At 44.7% G+C, this 24,039-nt stretch overlaps 1 protein-coding gene across 13 annotated transcripts in view; it reads right to left on the reverse strand.

The window, feature by feature from the left end:
- The window catches only part of NFIA (nuclear factor I A), a 254,322-nt gene that overhangs the window by 223,922 nt on the left and 6,361 nt on the right, over positions 1 to 24,039 (reverse strand). Inside the window, exon 3 of one of the 13 annotated variants that reach the window (XM_076340077.1) lies at positions 10,953 to 10,981. The exons of the other annotated variants lie outside the window; for them this stretch is intronic. Within the exon in view, the coding sequence (XP_076196192.1) occupies positions 10,968 to 10,981 (14 nt within the window). The 3' untranslated portion in view covers positions 10,953 to 10,967. Of the gene's footprint in view, positions 1 to 10,952; positions 10,982 to 24,039 lie in introns of those variants that run through there. 13 annotated transcript variants of the gene reach the window in all.

The raw sequence follows: 24,039 nt of genomic DNA on the forward strand, positions 1-24,039 counted from the left end.
CTATATAGATATATTCACAGGGATATGGAGCTGCTAAGATTTAAAGGAAAAATTATGAATCTGAGAAGGGAAGAATTTATGAATCTGAAAAAATTATGAATCTGAGAAGAGATTTATGCTTACTTATAGCCCCCACAAAAAGTATTTGCAAGCTGTGATAAAAGAAAAACAACGTACAAAAGCTATAGCTTGGTCAGCGTGCTGCAGTGACAGACTCAGAAAAAGCAAAATCTGAGTCTAGGGCCGGCAAGTTTTTTACCATTTCCTTCTTTAAGGACGGTGATCCGGGACACAAGCCGGATCTTAATCATCGTATTTTGCTTGAAAGCAGAATAACAAGCAAACCAACACCAGCCCTCTCGTGTATGCTTGCCCATGTTCTCCCAAGCGTGGGACACGGGCAGCCCTGCCGCCCACCGGGCACAGCACCCCTCGCACCGAGCACAAACCACCGGCACACGCCGCAGAAGAGTACAGAGCTCCAGGATGCCCAAGTCTGGCATTAATGCTAGTAAATCTGTAGCGCTACCAACATCTCCAAGATGCCAGTTTGCTGCCATCAGCTTTGTGTGACAGGAGAGAATAGCAGGCAGATTGCGCATCTAATGAGCCACACATATTGAAAATCCACAGCAATCTCTGGAATACATGTGGATTTGTCTAAAACTCTAAAATATGGCCTGGATGGTGTCCTGACTGCCAAAACCACAATGAATTCACTGTTACTGTCACTAATCTCCATGTATGTTACATATGGTTGACATTTTTCTTTAACTCTCATATTTTTTGCATGTGTGCGTATATAAATAGGGTAAGAGGGAGGCTAGGAGCAGGCAGACAAACAAACAACCGGCTGCGATGCACAACGTTCCCATTAGACACTGGAAAATTAGTCCAAAGTGTGTTATACAAATCTGCAGAGCCCCAAACAGCCCATTTTCAAGCATAGGTGAAGTCTAGGTCCATCCTGGGAACCCAGATGTGCCTTCCTGGCGTTATGTTAAAGCATTCAACCTGAAGTCGGAAGGGCTGCTCCGAGTCCTGCTGAATCCAGTGGGAATCTTGAGGCATTTCAATATGATACAGGGCACTTCATGCACTTTGTGTGTTCCTTCAGGTCATTACTTTAGAATATTTAATTCATGCTTCATCTTAAAGAATTTGATATTCATATGATATATGTTGCCTTGACCACCCGATTGGAATATGAACCCTTCCAGAAGCAGGAATAAACCCCCTTTTATTAGCAATGCACTATTACATGGTGTGCTGGCAGAAAAGTTGTATGTGAACTAAGAAATAATATTTCATGCATTCCTTCTACTTTCTAGGCAAATTTATGCCAGATTTTATTCCACTACAGCGTTATGAGCGGCACTGCTTATCTCTGTTTCAGTGCACTTCTACTAAACAGTAGGTCAGCTGAAAACTTTGTTTACCGCCTGAGGAGAAGCAAATAGTAGTCATGCATGGTTGGCAGGGGCTTGCGATATGATATATTCACTGCTGTTATATGGCTCATCATATAATTTAAGTCTACTGTAAACAGTCTATTTATGATACACATCCCTTTTGGACATGCAAATTCTTTGGCTTGTGAGAACGGCATTACGGGTATGGGTATGTTCCTCCTACCAAGCGGTGCTCGCTGTTGGTAAGTATTAATAATGAAGTTAATATGGTTCCAGAAGAGAAGCCCTCTCTTAATTTTCACTTTAAATAAACTCAACAAAATCTTAAGCAAGGTATTTCTTTGATGGCTATTTCCCAGGAGATCCACTTGCTCCCCTCGCCTTTTTTTCAAGTCTAGCTGTTCTGAACAGGCTGTTCTCTTTGGACATCCTATAGCAATTTGTTTTTCTTCTCTGTTAAAGCTATAACCTCTCCAATGATGCGGTGGGGACGGTGCCCACAGCAAAACGAGGGTGTCAGCAGCCCTGCTGAAACACAGAAAACGTCATGGCCAAGGGCTCTAGGGATGGGTGAGAAATTCTGCAGTCAAGAAAAAGCAGCTGGTCCTGCCCCACTGAGGTCCCCAGGACTGTCCCACCAGGGACCCTCTTTGTTGAGTTTCTCTCTTGCATCATATAATGCCCACGACTAGCTCACGCTCCAGTTTGGGGAAGAACAAACCCTGAGCACTGTCACCTTGATGATTGCCCAATGCTGTGTATGAGCCCTCTCTTCCTAGTCCGCATGATAAACCATTCATGGTTTTTATTTGCCTACTTTATATTTGCCATTCAGATTTTATAGAAGACACTCAAGCAGTCATGCTGTATGGACCCAGGAGCTACCCCCCAGGTTGTGTGCTGCACCTGATTTTGAACAAAGAGACTGCAAGTACATGTGCCGAAGCCAAAGATACTAGCCTTTATCATTGATTTTTTTTAACTTTTCAAAGCTCAAAAAGAGCTCTGGGTTGTCTAAAGCCAATATTTCTCATAAAAAGTCATGTGGTGACTTTCTATGCATGTGCCAGGGGACAGCAAATCTCAGAGTGTTTCTGAAACCCTACAACAGGGTTGGGTCCTACCACTCACTCCTCAAAAATTATCCTTCTTCCATGACTTTTAATAGACTACCTTTCTAAAGGGATGTGTCGGTAGCAAAAGGCATTGGAAATCTCTGGGTTTTTTGCAGGTGCATGTGGACGCGCAGGCAGGAATGGCCCCAGCCCCGTCCATCAGAGAAAGCACTGCCGTGTTCATGAGAACAAGGACAGCATTATCCCGGGCACAACATCCGTCTGAGCAGATGGGCAGCAGGGGAGTGGGTGTCATCTACTTTCATTTTTTAATATACCAGACATTTTTATAGTTTGTTACATTTAAATAAGTTCCTGCATCACTGTTACGTGGTCTGACCTAGGCTGGTAAATGTCTTCTGCAAGCCAAGAACAACGGTAATGGTGCTACAATCAATATCTGTGCTGTGGCTTGACTGGGCGCTGCAGAAATACATGGTGTCTATGCTCTGGAAACCTTAAAATCTTAAGCAGACAAATAGAAAGAAGAAAAGAAACAGCAGCGCTCCCACTTTTATTCCTGACGAACCGTACTATTACGGAAGCAGTTAAATAGTTTGCCCAAGGCCACAAAGAAAGGCTGTGGCGGAGCTGGAAAGGGACCCAACCTCTGCACATTTCCAGCCACGTGCTTTAACCAGTCCAGTGCTTTCACCTAGCAAAGATTACCATATTCAATACTTTTTAAGTACTTTTGAATAATTGTAACCACCATCTGAGTGGCTGCAAAAAGCTACATCATCCCTTGGTTTAATTTCTTTCCCCAGGAAGAATTGTATTTGAAAAGAGCACGAGCAAGTCTGAACCTGCTAATTACACTACAGTACCAGGACGGAAAAAATCATATAAAGGTATTCCTGACATTATATATGCTCATGTCAGTCAGGGCTTCTAAAGAGCCAGAAAAAAATGACTGCAACTTGTTCAAAGTAGACCTTACAAAAACACAGCTGATCTTTGACTAGTCGTAGGTATTTTGTGGCCATTTCATGACTACAGTAGTGGTTAAAATGTGTCACAGTAGAGGTGCAATAAGAGCTGTCTTGTTCTTCATGGGATTGGGCTCATCTTCAAAAAAGTGAGCTACGAGAAAAGCATGAGGAAGGGATGGGTGTGAGAGCCAGGTACCTGCAACAGCTTCTTAGTGATCACACATTGATGATCAGTGATGGATTAAACAAATGCAAGTCCTATGAAAGGCTACGTGCAAAACAAAACAAAAAAACCCAAAAAAAAAAAAAGAAAAAAAGACCCATAATGCATTTTTATTTTGCAGAGCCTTGATTGTAACAAACTCACTCAAAACTTGCTCCCTTCTCCCCGTCCGTGCTGGGAGCCCACATGAGAACAGATTTCATCAGCCAGAAAAAGGGGTTGCATTCAGCCTTCACCGGCCCGTATGTTCAAATGCTCAAAGACCAATGCTCAAAGACAACCCGCAGTTGTCTGTCTATTCATTAAATATCAGCAAAAAAATTATGGCAGGTATACATGTAATTTAAATCATTTAATGCCATGCAATTTGTGCCAAATAACAAAGAAGAATATTGCATAATGCCAGTTCTTCTGATTAATGTGATCACGCTTTACATTTCTTTGGAGTTTCTCCTAATGAAGGGCAAGCAGAAATTTCCCCCCGCTAAACACTTTCCAGCTCTGCTTTACTTTCTAGTGTCTTCCCTTGTCGCACACATCATTCATTTTGCTGAGCAACTACATTCACTTCTATTAGGCAGCTATTAATTACCTAGCCCTAATGGCAAGTTGACAGTGCATTGCATCGCCATCAAGAGCAGATCGGAAAGTTCATGAAGAACCGGGTTTTGAATAAAAATTAGGTTTGTATCTGCATCTTCTCCTCCTTGAGTGAATTGTGTATGGCATGAAGTACCCCCATGCCCAAACGGCCGGGGCAGGGCTGGGATAGGAGGGCTGGTCCCCAGACATTCAGGATGGCTGAAGGAATTGCTCTCTGTGCTGCCTGACCTGCACAGCTGGATGAGGATTGCTGTTGACAGGCATCCCAGGGAGAAGGGGAATAAGAAACGAAGAGGCAGCAAAACCCGAAGGTCCTCTGGAAAGGAGGGAAGGAAGTGGACTATCCTCTTCTCGTCGCATTTGGAGACAGATGTTCTCAATATCCCCGGCTCCGAAGGGTAGGAAGTGGTGAGCACAACTTGAGGAGCTCAAGTACTCTTGGCAAACGGTGCCAGGGTTTTTTTTTTTAACTTTCTGAAGGACTAACATGAATAGTGGTTTTAGTGGCATTCGAATCTGTCCATGGCATCTTCCTATCAGCTTTAGGGATCTGCTTCCTCCCAGTGCCCTGGAGGAAGAGCCCAGCCGAAGGAGCAGAGGGCTGGTGTCACAACGCAGCTCTGGATGAAACTCAAGAAGACTCTCTGAAAACCCGCACCTCAAATTGAGCCCTTACACATTTCCAGAGCAGATGTTACTGGGACCAACAGACTCGGGTGCCTCTGTTCATCCCCTACAAGCACTTTCCTCTTTAAAGGCATCTGGGGTCTGTTCTGCCATCGCCGTGTGGGGATTTATGTATGTTGCTCCCATTAGCGTTAATGGTAGTTAGACACATACAGCAATTTCTCTCATGCTTCAGGAAAAGAACAGAGCCTTATGGATGAAAAGTTTGCTATTAAGGATTCTTAATACAATGGAAACATTCTGTCTCTTTTAATTGTAATTTACTTCTAAGTGTAACCGCTCTGGGTTGGGAAAACCAGGATTCAGTCCAATTCAATTATGCAATTCTTGCCACCTGGTAAGCCTTGTTATTTTATAAAGAGTACTGTAGTAGAACTGGCAGATTCATTCATGTTCAGAGCATAAATGCCGTATACTGTGTAATCACCGGCTCATAAAAAAGAGCGCAGCGCGAAAGTCAACTGCTCAATTATAATGCAATTTTTAAAAAAGAATATGCAAAACCGGTAGGCGAGATTCATCTTTGGTTCAGCTGGTTTATGATTATAAGTTCACTGTGATATTTGCTTTGCAAAGCTTTTCAGTACAGGCTCAACCTCAAGTTAAAACCCAGCTCAACACACGACCCAATTCACTCCGGCGTGGTTCAATCGACGATCAGCACCTACTTGCAGACGCCAGCTGATAATCTCCATCCAGAGGGCACTGATGGGAGGAGATGCTAAATCACGGGGATGCAGGAAGAGTTTTATTGGGCTAATACACATTTACTCTGACTTAGCTAATGAAGCTGCAACGAGATAATACAGGAAAGGAAAATATGGCCCCGGCAACTGGGAACACTTTCATTAGCCTTGGCACACGGGCACCTGACAGCCGATCAAAACCCCGCGCCACCGTCCGTCCCTGCAGGCCAACGAGCTTCCCCGCGTCCTGTCCCTGTTTAAAACCCCAAGCATCGCTACATCAATGACTCGTGTGTTGCCTTGCGTACACACAGTGGCAAAGGCACATAAATGGTATTTTTTTGCAGCAAACAGTTAACAGGTATAGGAAAGTAACAGGACTTGCCGGTGGAACAGTTTTAATCTACCCAGGGTAGTAAGTGTCCGAGGGAAAAACTCCCCTTGTCTTCAGCAGCTTTGGCCTAAGCCCTGCCAATCCTCTTTGCCCACAGCAGGCAGTGACCAAGAGTCAGATGTTCAAAAGAGACGGATCAGAGCGCAGGACCAGGACTTACCGACAAGCACTGGAAGCTCCTCTAAACCAACGCCCCAGAACCGTAACTGGAAGATTAATTGCATTTTTACTAAAAAAATAGTATCGAAACTTTATTTTGCAGTTCTTTTTCTCTGCATTTCTGTATTCTGAGATAAGGGCTAAAATTGCAGTGGCCTTGGAAAGTTTGAAAACACTTGGAAAACCCAGGTGGACCGGCCAGCTCTGCCACGGGAGGACAGAGAGTCTCTCTGCCCATCGTCACTATTGTCACTGCTGTCATTTGGCCTCTTCACACCATTTTACAAGCCCTCCTTCCCAGGATGAGAGCTTTCAGCCCATATTGGATGTGATCTCCTCCCCAGTTCCCGTCCCAGCAGGAGCAGACTAAGCCGGGGTTTGCCCGTGTGTGCAGAGGAGAGGGATGAGGGACACAGAGCTGGGTTTTACTAATTCCAGAAATACTCCATGGACTCCCCACCTGACAGCTCTGCACCTCCGACAGCAAGAGCGGGATGTTTTGAAATCTTGCACCTTGTAAATAGGAGAAGCACAGCCCGATCATAAAAATGTAAAGTATTAATTAATAGTATAACTTCAGTTTGTATTCTAGCTCCGACATAATGAACCTGCCAATTTTGATTGCAAAGTGAAAACTCATCTCTTTATTTTGGACAAATAGGGTTAAGCTTCTTAAGCAATTCTTTGTTGTTTTGACTTCAACAATTTATGCAAATGAGATGTTAATTAGGGTAATTGTAACTTAAATTATGCTTGTGTAAACCTCTCCATTGGTAGGAAAGTGTGGGAATCCAGACAACTGGTATTTAAAGCAGCTGTACTAACTCACTTCTGAAAGCAAAGCATACCAAGATCACTTTCATGTCTTTACAATTTGTTTTTATGAGGTGATAACATTTTTACAAATACCATCATTTTTGCTTTTTTATATTGTAAGTGACAGTCTGACATTTTACAACTGGCTTATTGAAAACAAGAATTGAGCACTCTCGCTGTAACGGACATTAACTGCTCAATAGAGATTCACATGCTAATGAGGTGAGAGGGGCTCCAGAAAGTTTTGATAAATGCGACACACACTCTAACTAGCAGTGAATGTGAGTTGACAAAGAACATCTACACCAGGGTTCAATAAAATGTAACCCTTTAAATTAATCATACTGGCAGTATTTAATAGAATGCACAACAATCTCTTTTCTGATGGCTATAAAGCAGAAGAAATGCAAAGTCTCGACAAATGAAAGTTCCCACATTTCCCTCTTCACACTGCTACTTTCATTCGAACTTCTACAATTGTTAAAAAAAGGTAGTTACTGTAAATAACAAAGTAGGAGGTTTAATTGTTTCCTTCTTTTAAAGCAGGATGCTTTTTTTTCACATTTATTTGTCTGGATTCTATTGAGCAAATACCCCGACCCAAAAGATGGATCATAAAAAGCATCACCGGTTGCGCTTGGAAAGAAATTTAAGGATACCATAGTGCAAAGAGAGGCTTAAATGACCAGTTTTCTGCTGGGCCTTTTTTCAGCCCAACTTGGTGATTTTTTTCCTTTCACTAAATATAGCTTGAAGGAAAACACGCTGCAGTGGTTAATCAGAAGCAGAAAGTGAAGTTCAGGGGCTTCCTTCACACCAAACTCCCCAGACTTTGCCGAGATGTGCTCCAACGAGAGGCAAAACTGGAACTTGAGCTCCAGCATCAAAGCAGGGGAGGTGCAAAATTGTTCATCCCGGTTGCCTTACAAGTTTATTTCTTATTTTCCCGTCTTGCCCGTCCTGACCCAACGACACCGACCATTACGCGTGAGCTTGCGAGATCCCAGGAAATAAAAGTATTGGAAGGCCGATCGCAGCCCTTGCCTCCATGCATTACACGAACGCATTATTTCTTCCTAAAGTGACAATCCCCGATACCCTTTTTGGGTTTAGCCCGTTTTAATCTTGGCAGGAAGTGTAAATCTGTGCGCTCAGCAGCATTGCAGGCTTGCTGGCTGTCAACATCTTGCCTCCGCCAATGCTTGAGAGGTATTCCTGTCATTTCACTGGGGTAGGAGACGTCTCCGTCTGACATACAAAATCTCCCCAAGTACTACATTATGCCAAAACACTCGCAAACGTACCCTGCTCACTGCATTTCAAGCCATTTTGGTAACTCAGACTCGCTCTTACAGCAATTGCTGGATGGCTGTATGCAACAAGAGGAGCCCGTTGCAGGCAGCCTCACGGGCAGAGAAAGGAAAACATCCATGAATGAACCCAGAAAAAAATCCTCCACCCATCTCCCTATCGCCTTCGGTCTTTATGAGCTCACTCCAGTACATTTTAAATTGATCAGCAGCTAGCGTTCAGCCCAGTGAGCCTGCCTATCTAAACACGTGTCCGTGCTCCCCGAGAAGTGTCGGGGGCTGCTCGACTTCTCTCCGCACAGAAATTGTGAGTCTGGAAAAACGAGCGAGCGGAGAAAGGCGTGCTGCAGTTCAGAAATAGCCATTTAGCCAAATTGCATACCTGTGCTGTGTCAGCTATATGGTAGATTCATCTCATTCCATTGGTCTAATGGATAGCAATTGAATTTAATTAGCAAAACTACTTTGACTTAGTCTCATACTGTGCTGAATGTAATGAAATCTTTCTCCTCTCTCTCTCTCTCTCCTTTTTCCCCTCAAATAAAGAATGTCCTTAACTGCATTCCACTGTTAGAATATTAAAAGCTATATATGTTACTCCTAAGGACAGAGTACAGCCATCCCCTTTCACAGGCTTTAGATTTAGTTATTGTATTACATAACATAAAATAATTAAAAAGATACTTCGATAGTTACACACAGTATAAATTCAATTACCGCGACGTCTCCATTAAAAGCACTTTTATAGTATGAATAAAATGCAAATCCTTTTTATGGATCAATACCAGAAACATAATTCTACGCTCCATCCTGAGAAGGAAGTTAGCCTTAATAAATCATCCTCTTAGATTAAAAAAAAAAAAAAGTTTAAAAGATATGTATTTGAAGGTAAATCTCTAAAGCAGAGATGATGCTCCTATTTCTTCTGAGCTCATTTTTTAGTGGCGAGGTTCACGGGCTGCGCCTCCTGCTTTCGTACAGACCCTGCCAAGGAGAAGGATGCCGAGGAGAAGAAAAGCCCCAGCCACGCTAACCAACGCCGCAGCCGCTTGCGGCTCTGCCTGGATTTATTGAAACGCCCCAGATCCAGCAGCGAGAAGTTTGCAGCAACTCATCCCCCCCAAAATAAAGTGAAAAGAAATTCCTCCGGATGGGCTTGGAGGGAATATTACCACCAAGCCTAACTTTTGCCTGGCCAGGCACAGCGAGACAAGTTCTATGATTGATTATCGTGGTATCTCTGTATCTCTGACTTTGAACCATAACCTTTTTTGTGCACAATGACAGTTGGGACCTACCATTTGCCATCTGTAGAGATGGTGGGGGAGAAAAGGACTTCGCTTACATTAATCAACCAATTAAGAACAGACTTAAACAAAACTAAAGCATAATAAAAACCTGACTGCTTAATAGCTTTCTACTTTTAATAGTTGCCTTCCTGTAGTCTGCTGATGGGAGTAGCACTGCTCTGCCCAGCCCCTGCTGGGGACAGGGCTCTGGCTCCGGGGCTGGGCACTACTCGATCTCAAATAAAGCTGAGGGTCCTCTGTTCTGGGCAGGACCAAGTCCCCTACAGGAAAAAAAAAAAAAAAAAAAAAGTTTGGGAACACAAGTTGTAAATCACAGCCGTACAACACGGCCAGGCTCTCCCGTCAACTGCAATCATTAGAGAATTATTTTTGTGAGTGTAAAATTAGTAAGTAATCAAAGACACAAATCACTGCTTCAGTAAAAAATAACCTTTTCTTTCAAAGCTCGGGGCAGTATCGAGAGACCCCATATATTTTGCCACTGCCCCCTCCCTCGTGGTTGGCAGCACATCCCGAAGGAGAGACCGAAATAGCGGCCAAATAATGGGGGGTTGACTCTGCACCCGGCTGCCCCGATATGGGTCTGGAGGAGATCCACGCACCTGGCCCAAGCAACTCGGAGGCTAATTCTGCTCTCAGCGACGGTGAGTAAAACCACTTTTGTGCAAGCTGGCAGAGAAATCTGGCTTCCCTTCTCTGGGTTTGGGAAGCAGACGCCTTGTGCAACGCACGCTGTGCACTGCGGAAAAGGAGGAGGGAGTCCTCCGTGTTTCTGAAACGCATCCTTGTTTGCATCTCTGGCTGACGAGGTTGTTGTCGGCGGCCGTTTGCAAGGCCAGGACTGCAGTTGGACTGGTATCATCAAGAGGTACTGCAGCAACATCTCGAACAGCTGCTTGTTTCTGCTGCCTCTGGGATACCCACCAGTGCAGCTCTTAGAAGACCTCTTGGACTTGTCTACTTAGTGAAGCTATAGGAGAGCACACGTTCATACTGATAAAAAATAAAACATTTATTAGAAGGAATCATCTTCAACTCGAGGCATTTCATACATGCCCAGATATTGCTAAATTGCCTCTTCACCATGACCTGCAAATGAAACGGACTGTTTTCTTTGTAAGACGTGAAGCGTGTTTACAGACAAGGTGTACAAAAAACCCACAAGCGACTCAAGATCTGATCAGCCAAGAAAATGTACAGTGTTACTACAATAAATACTTTTGTGATATTTAATAATTGAAATTTGGAACAAATTTGTAGAGGTTGGCCAAGATGGTCTCTCCATCCTCGTGCTATATGTTTCTTCGTCTATTGTTCTTTTTAATACAATGCATCTGTAAAAAAAAATTGCAACCTACTTTGTACAATTACTGCACTGAAGTCCCAAGCAATCTATCAAGTTGTCATACATTTTCCTCACATTAAACCTTTTTAAAATCTTTCTTTTTTTCTACATTTCAAGAAAATGCAGAAGAATATTTACTTGGCCCAAAAAAAGGCACAGTGACACATGTCGTTCATCAAGTCTGGTAACAAGGGGAGTTTGTGATACTGTGTCAGAAGAGCAAATAATCCCCAAAGTGGTACGTTAAAGCTTTGGAAGGTTTGTAAATCAACAAAATTCAGAGCATCAGTAAACCTGCACCAAACGGCTTCAGAAAAATTCCCTCTGGGCAGGTTCTTCTTATGGAGGTTTGCTGAACCCCCTTTTTGCAGCACTTGAAACGGGGTGCTGAGGTTGCCGGTGGCCTATCCCCCCCGAGGGAGGGACAATGACATGGCTGGGGCTCACGGGGCAGCCGGACACTGGGCCGGTTCATGGAAAAGCACGGCATTACCAAAGGCTATTTATTATTAAGGAAAATGCTTTCGTCTATTGATGGCACCCAGAAACAATGAGCAGGAACACAAAGCAACGGGTGGGTGAGAGGGAAGGCGAAGGGAAACTAGGAATTATTTCAGCTGGAAACTGGATGAAACGCTGGGAGGAGGGGGATTACTTTGCCTATTAGTTTAAAAACTCTCCACGCCGAGGTTTGCAGCATTTGAGTGACCATCTCTACTTTATAGCACTGTGCAGAAATGCACAGATTTTGCCTTAATTTCCATTAGTCCCTGATAAATGAGCTCTAGGATAAGGGATGTGATAAAGCTCTGCTAAGGATGGGAAGATGGGGATCCCTCTCCTATGAATGACAGGGAAAAATTTTATCTCCGACCCTCCCTCCCTCTTTCCTTCATTGCCTCCTTTGAAAGAGGCCCCTGTGGGGCCAGAGGAGCCCCTGCATCCCCCGGGAGCCCCAGCATCCCCCAGATACTGCAGCCAGCACCGGTCACTGGGTGCCACCACCCTCAGGACCATAAGCTAATTTAAAATAAAGGCAAAATGCCGAGTAATTTGCCTTCCACAGTTTCGAAACACCGAAGCCTCGCTCCCCGAACCCGGCTCGCGCCGCCAGTCCCACTTCTTGCAAAACAAAGAAATCTGTTTAGGCTCCAGGAAATCCCACGTGTTACCGTAACTAATTCGAGCCCAACTGCATTTGTGGTATTGTCAGGTCTTTAGGACGATCCCATGCCATTCCCAATGTAGGGAAAACCATGCGCTTAATTATCTTCTTTAATAATCCCATGGTATGTGATTTATTAAACAGACTCCTTATTTGTAAACAAAATCAGAGCCACAAATGTACAAAGATAGTCGCACTTCCGGGCTAAATAAGAGGCAGACAAAGAGCCCTAATGATGCACCAAAAATGCTAACCAAAAATGTACTCTTTAAAAAGATCACCAATTTAATGCTTTTTGTATTTCATTTATCAGCCATGTAGTCATCATTCCCCTCCCTACCACCATCTGTACACACTTTCCCAATAGACCATCACAGCTGTCCCGTTTCTCACACAAACAGTACCTTTTATATGCTTCCCAACTGTTTTTAATAACTGTTCTGTGCACAGCACTGTACTTCCTTTGTTTTCTTTTTTTTTCTTCTTTTTAAATATGAAAAAAGAGATATAATCCAAACAAACAGGTCATCGCAGCAATCGGTATAGGAAGGCTATTAAAATGGCAAACGCCTCCATGGCCACTGACCTGTCCTCGAGCGGCACCAGCGGCCCCAGCACACCCAGCGCGGAGCTGGACAGTTCCCTGGAGAAGTTGCTAAGGTAGATGAAGCTTGTTCAAAAAACGATGTACATGAGCAAGACTGTCTGAGAAATCCTTCATCCCTTTTAATGAGGAAATATTAATATTAGATACTGCTTGTGCAACCAGAAAAAGTTTTTTGAGGCTTTCAAAGCACATTTACCAACTCAAAGATACCCCTGCCCCGTATTTCAGAACTGTGTGGACAGAAACATCCCTTTCTTGTTTCAAATTCTGACTCATTTCACTCTTTCCAATCTCCCTGCGCGTCCTGACTTTGCATCGCCGGCACTTGTGCCTTCCCTATGCCAAGCCCTGCTGCTGACAGCGGCGCTGCTGGCACCCCGAGCCAGGCTGGACCGCACAAGCTCAGTGGCCCGCAGCGGGGATGAAGGCACCGAGCAGCTGAGGATAACTCAGCCCCAAGCCCTGGGCAAACGAAGCTGCTTGCAAAGGGCAACAGTGGGGAGAGATCCAGCCAGGAAGGGGGAGAAAAGCAGGACTTTCTCAGTGACCCATCTCACGGAAAACCTACTCTACCAACAGGACGTTCAGGAATGAAAACTCTCTATACTTATTTTTTCCAGGGCAATGCCCACAGCATCCTTCTGCACACTGCAGGGAAATGTGCGCGTCGCACCCTGTGGCACACAAATAGTCCTTAGCCAGGTCCCCACCTGCACGAAGGGCACGTGAAGAGGTCCCTGCGCTCTGCACCGCACGGGACCACAGCAGATAACCAAGCTCCGTGCTGGGACGGGGACCCGGCTCATACTGTCCTCGTCCTGCGGGCAGATGGCTTCACACGCTGGGACTGCTCACTGCTTAGACACATCTCACTTTTTTATAGAAGAGTTTATTACTAAAGACCGTGCATGTGTAAAACAACTGGTCCACTCTCTCAATTCCCATCACAATTTTGACCTGCATCTTTTGACCAGAAAAAGAAACAGCATCCATATTTAAAGTGGGTTTTAAGCATATTATTTTGCCTATATATCAGGCTCGTGTACCACATTACAAAGAACAGACACCCTGAGGATGCACTTCTAAGACGCAAAGATGCACACGGATACTGTGCATCCCCAAACAGCACTGAGCTCCCTGGCCGGGTGTTTGTAACTGCATCTGCCTAGGAAGAACCTAAACCAGAGCTGTTGAAGCTGATGTCCTTCTCTACAGGAAAAAAAAAAGGTCTTGACCACAAAAATTCCACTTCTTACCTGACTGCCCTGTGTTTTTTCCAACTTTTCCAGCAATACCCAACCTACACTCGCAAGGGTTCAGCCAGCCGCTGTCGGGGCTGATCCTCCCACAGCCAGGCAAGCCGTTTGTGAAGCTTTCAAATCAAATGATGCGGGATTTACTTTCTAGCTCAGCGACAACTACTTTTTACTTTTTAACACAGAAACAAATGTAAATAGGTTTGTTGGCTATTTTTAATGAAGTCCTCATCACGTCAAGAAAAGTCCTCGTCATCACACAATAAAAGCATTGCAGTGGCTATCCTCCCTAAAAGGGATCCCAACAATAGCTGGGCTTTAGAAAAGCATCCTGACACAAAGAATTCATTCTTCTGATTTACTTGAAACTACTTTGCCTTAAAAGAAAAAAATAAAAAAGAACTGAATTAAATTTAAATTTTACCCTAGGTTTCCAGCATCATTCAGGGATTTGGCTGTTTTCTTCAAATTAATTCTATCAAATTAAAACTGTATTGGGTAAAAAGATCAGACAAAATTTTGAGCAAATATCCTTAGGATGAAATCTGATTGACAATGCATTTCTGCATTAAAATCTCCAGTAAGCGTACATCTTGACGATAAACATAGCAACCACCTAACTTGTCTTTTGATACCTTTACAGGGGTTCATCCCTGTTCTTTCAGTGCATTACAAGGTATTTTGTAACACACGTATTGGCTTTAAACACAGAAATGGTAATTTAACCAGACACAATGTTTATTACAAAGCTCACGCAGCTCATTATCTGTCCCTCACACACAAGACTAAATCTGTAGACACAGAAAAATACTACATGAATGAGGCTGTCTCAACACTTTGCATTTAGTTCTTCGTCCTGTCTTTCTCCTGAAACCTTCAGCAGACTGTGCACAGTGCCTGCGCTCGCCCTGCAAACTCTCCCCTCGCCGGGTGCTCCGATTTAGGACTAGTCCAAGCCTAAGAAGGCTGTATGGAGACACTTCCCTATGAAATATTTCTCCTGGATTTGCAAATGCATTTTGCACCTAGCAATGATCCCCGCAGCCACGCGGTGGGTTTCCCAGTCTGAAGAGCACTCCTGCTCTCCCATCGTGTGTTACTTAACGTGGGGTGACAGCGGCTGGGACGAGACGAGAGATGTGCAGCACAGAGGACGGTGCAGAGCAGGTTTAGACTTTGTTTACATACTGATGCTATGAGCATGTTATGAATGTGACAAACGGATGAAACCAAGGAGCAGGAAAAGCACTAGCTACACCTCTGTGGCCAGGGCTAAGTGCCACGGTGGCAGGTCTGGAGGATTTGCTGTAACCTGCAGCTCTCGTGGGCAATGCTGCATTAGTTTTAGGTCCCATGGAAAGCGTGCTCCATCCCCACATGCACCGCAAGCCCTGCCCAGAGCCTGTGTATCACCGGTCAGGGTCTCAGGCAGCAAAAACTCACCAGTGCCACCGTTCAGCTCCCCGCAGTGTCAGCGAGAGCCAGGGATGGACACACCAGGCGAGTGAGATGGGCAGGAGAAACCCGCCAACCAGTCCTCCCCAGGTAACACCAGGGGCTTCCCACTGCACCCTGTGGGTGTCCTGCTGGAGGAGACCTCAGTAATACACCCTCCTGTGATGTTTTTAAGTGACCTTTTTACATCATCAAAAAATCCAGAGCACCAGCGAGTTTTAGCTCATCGACCAAACAACCACCAGGTACCATGCTCGCATGACCCTCTCCAGCACAACCAGCTCACCTGGCCAAATAACCCTGCCTTGGACACCCACCAACCCCATGATAATTTTGTGCTTCACTACAGATATATCTCACCCCAAAACATGAACATGCTGAAACATCCAATCATGTTCTGGCACGCATGCAAAAAAAAAAAGCCCATGGCAACAAAGACGACAGCTTGCCAATGGCAGCTGCTGCACGCACACACAAAATTAAACTATATTCTTCTGAAAAGGGATATTATTATGGCATTTGTTTCCCCTCACCCATCACCCTCACCCATTCCCTCACAAAATAAGGGGGAAATATCAACACATATCAAACGTTAGGAGAGATGGATAAAGAAAGAGAGAGAGGTGCTGCCCTGAGGAGGGATGTGATGGAGAACACAGGGTTTAACAGGAGATCCAACTGGGATCAGGGCTGGATGCATGGGGCCACCCTGAAATATTGGCTCACCTACGGGAGTTGTATGGCACATGCAAGTAAAACATTCAGCCTTTCTACTGCGGGAGGCCCGCGGATGCTGAATTGCATCAAGTTTGGTCAAGCCGGCCTTCGGCTATAACACAGATCTGCAAACACACGCTTATATAAGTTAAATAGCATCTGATGATACCTATCTTCGCTTCCTTTCCCCAGTGCAGACCTGCCTGATGCCTCCCGTGCTGCTATGCAATGCATGAGATAGTCGTCTCCTCACTTGTGAAGATAAATGTCATATTGGACCTCTGACATCATGTATTCTCCAAGTAATTATTTTTGATATCGTAAGAGTTGTACAGGGTGCACAATAAAATTAAAAAGTAGAAAGCAAGGTTAATAAGATTATCGTGTTGGTATAATAGGTAATGCATTTTGCAGTATATCCTTAAATCTGCCCTCTCAAAACATAATTAAATAACTGTGATTTATATTTTAAAGGAACGCAGACATGCAGTGTATCCTCCTACCCACATATGCTAATTGCTTTCAGCCCCTAAAAATCACACAGTTGTTTGCAGCTTTTTAATCCTCATGTGTAAATAACCCGACTCAGGTCCAAGTTATGAACAATAAAGTCCAGGAAACTTTCAGAATCGTATGTCATTAAACACGTCTTGATTTTATCTTGCTAATCTAATGGCACTGATGTGTACCGAAGCCCACGGGGAAGGAGGAACGACTCCCCGGGGCCCTTCGCACCAGCCCGAGAGCCAATGTGCCGGCTGGCCATGACACTGGGATAGCACTCGGATGGGGAGGGTGGATATTAAGGACCCGGAGAAGAGACCGAGACCCCCTTAGGAGGAACCTACGGATGTATAAGCTCAGGATACTCCCTCCTGGGCCTCTCTGTGGGTCTGCATGCACCACGGCGGCGCAGGGACCGTGGGCAACGTATGCCTACATGCTTTGCTATAAGCAAAACTCAACTGTGCCGCTCTCCATTTTGCACTCGCATGTGACAGTCTGGCACACAAAATGGAGGCCCCCGTGTATTTTATGGGCAGCGGCTCCAAATCCAGCCTCAATCCACCCGCTCTATGGGGGCCACATCCTCCTCCTACATGCCGAGCCGCAACGATGCCACATGGAGCGATGCTAGCTAGAAACATTTCCAAAAAATACATAAATACACTGTTATCTCTTCAAAATGAATTATGCTGTGATGAGGGGATCAGCAAGGCCACTGCCCTTGCAATTGGGCAAAAAATGCTGCAAACCCTCAAAGAATTTGCTCGGATAAAACTGCCCCACACATCATGGGCACCGTGACCCATATGCTGATCCCAGCTGGGCTTTTTGGTGGCTACCGTAATGCAGGTGATAATTAACAATAACCAAAGATGAAATGAATGAAGAGCATCACATGAACGGAAAAACCAAAGCGATTAAAATGAATTTTAGTCCACCGACAACTCTTATCTACCGAGAGCCCTCACTGTCGTAAGGAAACCTTCAGGGTCGGCTGCTGTTAGGAGGCTAAAATAATTTGCCCTGAATTTACAGCCTGTAATTTAATCAGCAACTCCAGCCCTTGCCTGCGTGGAAGGAAGCTGGGGCAGAGCCGGACCCACAGCTCCTAGCGAGGATGCCCCAAAAGCCGTCCTGCCGGGACAGTCTCTAAGCCCTGGAGGGTCCAACTCTGGGACGCGTGTGGCAAAGCGCAGGCTTTTGGGGAGGGGTTGAGGGTTTATGGAGCAGGGGGCTGGGGTTTGTTTGCTGTTTGCAAAAGCCTCGGCCGGTGCCTGAACCCAAAGCATCGAGGGGAGGAGGAGGAGGAGCTGCGAAGAAGCTCAAGGCACGGAAAGCAAGGGATGCCCTTGCCTTTACATCCAAATGGGGAGAAAATACATAACTGTAATAATAAATAGCGGGTTTTATGAACAATTAGGATTCCACTGTCTCTTTGAAGGGTTTGAAAAGCTGACACGATGTTTTGGGTTCTCCAGACTCAGCTTTGAGGCCTCAACCAAGAGAAACATTCAGCCCCGCTGTGTACAGCAGTGACCACAACAAAGATTGTGGTTTCTCCCACACTCGCCTTAAATAGATCTAAATTAATGCTATTCATCATTGGGTAGAAAAGAAGGGAAATATAAAAGTGCAGTCGCTTGTAGACAAGCCAGCAGCGTTGGGCAACTTTCTTACCAGTCAAAGGCTTCTCCCGCTTCTGCACCTCGAAGCCTGCCGGGGCAGGGAGGTATGGAAATAACGTGCCCTTATACCGGCCGAACCCATCACCTGGAAAACATCCTGGGCATATGAAATACATCTTTATCCCATGTTTATTTGTTGTTGCTGTTGTTGTTGTTGGAGAAAGGGGAAAGCTAAACCACATGACTGAACGCCTGCCAGGGGTTCATGATAGAGCAGACCGTCCCAAGTGCCGCACCAGTTAGTATCTGAATTATCACAGATACTCACCGGCTCAGTTACAACTGCACGGGGAGAGCAGTTGTCCCACCTAAATCCTGCTTCTGTCAGCTACCGCCCTGCTCGCAGCTGCAGAAAGCGGTCAGTCCCGCTCCCCAAAGCGGAGAGCATCGATAGATGGAGATATCTTTCTGCGCCACATGGGGCGTGCAGATCGCCGCGTTTCGTGCACGCCCGTGATAGGTGGGTGCATGAAATTTGGGGTGTCAAGGAGCTGGAGCTGTCATCTCCCCACCTCTCCCAGCTGATATATAGACCCAGGCTCCCACCACTGACTTTTTAAGGGCACCTTTTATAAGGCTAAAGCAACGCAAAATCTGCCTTCTCCTGGTATTCCTTGAGGGCAGAAATACCACGAGATGTCTTCATTTCACTTTTTTCATTAAAACTATAGATTTCTCACTGTGGCAAAAATTAATGGAGGAAAAAAAAACCCTATGAGCCCCCAAATATTAAAATCTCAGCTGAACACTGAACTGTTCAGGTTCCCCTGGGCATGTGCAGGGAGCCCTGTACAGGGAAAGCGTGTGAAATACCTGGTGCAAAGCTGGCTGAGTACTTTTTGTAAGAGTAAATGTAATCTGCGTTTTCTGTAGAAACTAATAGGGACTATTAACATCACAAGCAAAACTTTTAAGGACCATTTTGGATGTACACTGGAACAGCCACGGGCTGGAAGCAGGTTTTCAAAAGCCTTCTATATGGAGAGAATGTCACGGATGCTTTAAAAGTCTTCAGATACGTGTAAAAATGACACATATATTACATATTGTCTCCACAGAACAAACACCATTTGAAATGTGCCTCTTTTTAACTACCATTATGAGCTGTCCAAAGAGCATTTTGGTTGAAACTTGGGAGGAAAGGAGAAAAAAAAAAAGCCCACTGATCTTACACCTGCTCTTTAGCAGTGGGAAGTGGGTTCTCAATCTGTTAACATGACCATCTGGCCAATCTGCATATCACGGCTATCTGGATTACTGTACGATGGAATGACAATAACGTAGCCAAAACAAAAGTAAAATGCATCAAAAACTAACAGTAGCGCAGCCCTTTTGATTTCAAATTAAATAATAAATGTGGTATCACAGCAAAGCAAGAAAGTCAGCTAAATAATTAAAAACGAGCCTTCGCTACGGCATAATTAAGTAAACAATATGGTGTGTGTTTCTATATGAGCCGGTAATAGTTTCCACCGTCGAACGCTCCACTTTTGCAAAGCAGCTATCAGGAGTTCAAGACGCTGTGACAGCTCTTTTGGTGATGTACAGTATTGTCAGGACACCCCTCACATCCCTGCAACACGCCGAACCGGCTGCGGCTATTAACAGGATTAATGCAGCAACAATCAATACCAATTGTACTAAAAGATTACGGCACAAAGCCTTATGTACCTTTCGGACTCCCTGATACCTCCACGGGTATTTTGGCTATCTGCAGTTGTTTCCTGCATTTAACCAATCTCTGGGTTATTCCCATCGATGCCTCTTTGCGGTGGTCCAAGTAGAAATATTTTAAATCTGCCGATGGGAACGTAAAATGGGTCTGCTTAAAGTTCAAGGTCATGTGCTATATACTACTGCCCAGGCAATTAGCCATAGAGCATATTTTAGACGCTAAGTAAATTTTCACAGTCGCAGAAATAAGGCTGACTTCTTGCATCTTCTCTGGCTTCTATTCTAATCACGAACAGAAAAATGAGCTCATGTAAATAAAACTCTAGCCCCAGATTTTTCTTAAATTTGGGATTTTTAAATGTCTTTCTGAAAGATTAAAAGATTTTCTCTGCCACAAACACCTCGCTAGCTTAATTCTCGCCCGAAGTGCATAATGATGGTTGTCCAAAAAAATAAATCGGGCATCGCAGCATCGCCTCCTGGCCTGCCATCCAGCTTCGTCCACTGGAGAAGTCTCTAAAAACTGTGACCTCTCACAACATTTAACTACTTCCATTGCGAATCTATTCTCCAATCTGATCACATAAGCAGAAGGAACTCCAAAGCAGTAAAAAACTCCAGAAAGTTCTCGGTTGAGTGCCTACTAATGAACAAAGGTTAACTTTATCTAAAAGGTCAAATGCCTGGTGGCTAAGGTTGTGACCTTAACAACTTAAATTGTGACCTTGCCACGTGCCTAGTATATTGTAGATTCTGATACAGATCATCTGGTAAAGGACCGGTCATAAATTAGCTTTACTGTTCGACTCCCACAAAGAAAACGGTTTGCCACAATGGTTTCCAACTTGTCATTTGATACAAGTGCAGCATAAGTGAAAACTAAAAAGCGAACCCAAGTTCAGGGTACAAAAATGCCGCCTGCTTTTAGTTAAGCAGATTAGAAACTGCAAACTGAGAGCAATACTCTAGATTTGAATACATTTTTTGGTCAACCTCTAATTCACAAAACACCGATCTTCCTTTCCTTTTTTTTTCCTTCTTTTTTTTTTAAATGAAAATGACATGTAGTTTGCCTATTTGCATATTTTTGTTTTCTCTTTCTAGCCAGTTCTTAAAGAGAATAATTGATTTCAGTAGCTTTGTAAGAAGCACTATTTAAATCTGTGCACATGTGTTCCCTTACAGATGATAGTGCCTACTGAAGAAAAAGCGTGGATACAAAGCAATAATTATCGTACATGTTTAGAAGGAAAGGGACATCTCGCTGCCGAAGTCAGCTCGAATAAGGGCATCTTGGAAGAGAATACTCCCCCCAAAAACAAGAAGACGAAGAGTGGAAAAAAAAAACCAAGAAAAAGAGAAGCAAGCACTATGGGTGAAAAGGTCACAATGGTTTTGGCACGTATCTTCAAGCACGTTTCGGAGTCTGTGCCTCCTGCCAATACTGGCAACTTCTCAAAACTTTTAAGGAGGTAAAAACATTGTTTAGTGTTTACAAATCTTCTGTACTATAGCAGATGCTTGTCAAATCCACTATATGTAAGTTGACCAGCCTACCTAATATTTGTGCTGGTGACTTCCTCTTTACAAATAAGCGGTCCATACATTTGGGGAGCGAGATCTGATGGAGTTTGAGACAAAGGACCCTTAATATTTCTTTTCTTTTGTAATTTTCCTGTTGCGCACCCGGCACAAGCTGCCATTACTGCGGGTCTGCGGGAACCAATGGCTGTCAACTTGGCCAATGTTCAGGTGTAACAAAGACTGCTGGGATACATCGGAGGGGGGAAAAAAAATGGAAAAAAGGGGGAAAAAAAAAAGGTAGCCTATATGCGAGGCTTTCGGTTCACCCCTGTGAAGCAATATAGACGGCGACCACGCTGTGCTACCTCCTAAAAATCATTTTGTCCCCCTCTCTGGTGAGGTTTAGCAGGGAATACGCCAGCACACGCTACTGCATTAAGAGCACAATGCGATGCGTGCAATCAGCAAACAACGGCCGAAAACATGAAGCAGTGCGGTCTGTACGAGCGCGTTACTGCTTACACAAAATGGCAAATCTAACCCCCAAAAAATGAGCCTAAGCCTCGCACTAAGTTTCCGCGGCAAACATCTAGTCCGAAGAACAATTAGTGCAATTGCTGCCTGTGGTTGATGAAGGCAGAGTTCGCTATCAAGCCTACTGTTTGCCAACAGCATGCTGATAAGATGGTATATCCCTAATCACGATACTGAACTTTTATAATGCCTGTTGCCTGACTGTTATAACAGGGGGAAGATCCCTTCAAGCTCCGCGGAGTACTCACACCCCTGGGTTTGGTCCTTTTCTCCCCATCCCACATTTTTGTGACCCTACATGCAGGTTAAACCAAGACCGTTGGTTTCTATTAACAACTTTTGCACTCCGCAGAAGGCTGCTTTTCATTTAGGAAACACAATACGGACCAGTATTTACCGGCACCGCACTATATATAAATCCAATACAGCACTATGTAGTGGTTTTCAGCCGTGGCTATCAAAGCACTTTAAGTGCATCACCCTGCTCCGATGTACGGAGGAGGAAAATGAGACAGACAAAAGGGATGTGAGCCCCTGGTCTCCTCGGGGCCGGTGATGGAATGCGAGGGGACCTGCAACACCCCAGCCCCAATCTCCCTTTGGTTAGCCATTAATTGGTAATCCTTCCTTCACCATGCCCCATAATAAATTGCAGAGTAAATAAATCATTTTCCACAATATTTGCCTACCTCCCCTTCACCATAAACGTGCAATATGATTTACCACATTGCACCGAAGTGCAAAGTAAATTTCGCAGCTTATCTGCAAGAAATACCGTGAGGATACTCAAAAGTTATTTCCGAAGAGGGATCGTACCCGTAAAATCACAGCGGCGACACTGCCTATTGCAACAACCACTGCAGGGACTCAGCGCAGAAAAACTTTGGGGTAGCCAAAACTTTCTGCAAGACCCTCCGAAAGAAGGTGGCATTGGAAATGCAGGCTCCCAGTGCTGCAATTTGCTCGGTTTTCTTACTGATGTATATTTATATAGAAATGGTTTCTACTAATATGATTCCTCCCCCCTTTGCTCCTCTTTTTTTCCAGCCTGTCCAGCCCCTCAACTTGCAAGTCAAGCTGAAACTCAGGGGGACCTATGCCTTCTATACGTGAAAACCAGGGCCTAGAACTTCGCATACGCACATGTTTCTGCAATATAATCACTCAGGAGAACTACAATAGCATATTATTTTATCCAGTCAACATACTACACATCCTCTGAGCATACCGAGTCACTCCGCGGGCAGGGTGTACTTTGCACTGGAGTCAGAGATCCCAAGATTTTCATTTTCATCACATGCAAAAACATCTCAGCCCCCCCATAAGCACAATATTATCAAACCAGGAATTTGTTTCAAGACCTGCTCAGCTTCTAGGTGTATAAATTGCGATATTTCAGGGGGGTTTAAATGCCTCCTTTTCCCCATAGGATTACTCGGGGGTTTGTTTCGTGGCTGCTCAGACCTGATGGCTAGATTTCCTATTGAGGGACCATCTTCCCCTTTCCCTCCGAGCCCAGTCCTGTGGGATTTACACTCCCCGGTGTGAGGATACCTGGTACTCCTGACCCATGGGCCTTGGGGACCTCTAGCCTTCTCAGACTACTTTGTGCATAACATATACAAACTTTTTTTTTTTTTTTTAAATTAAAATCTATCTGCTTTCCCCCAAAATCAGGATAAAGGAAGCCGCATCCAGCTGCAATCTCTCCTAGGACAACATTTAGGATAACACCTGTGAAGAATGCCCAAAACGCCATTAACCCCCGGAAAACGAGAGCCGCTTTTATGCGGCTGCACCTTAAAAGCCCACAAAAAAAAAAGGGGGGGGGGGGGGGGGGAGTTTTGGCACTCCACTCGCCGCCCTGGGAGGGCGATAACCGGCGTCCCCTGCTCCCTCCCCGGCTCATGCAGCCACCGCCGG

Source organism: Aptenodytes patagonicus, chromosome 5 (assembly GCF_965638725.1).
Source record: "Aptenodytes patagonicus chromosome 5, bAptPat1.pri.cur, whole genome shotgun sequence".
NCBI lineage: Eukaryota > Metazoa > Chordata > Aves > Sphenisciformes > Spheniscidae > Aptenodytes > Aptenodytes patagonicus.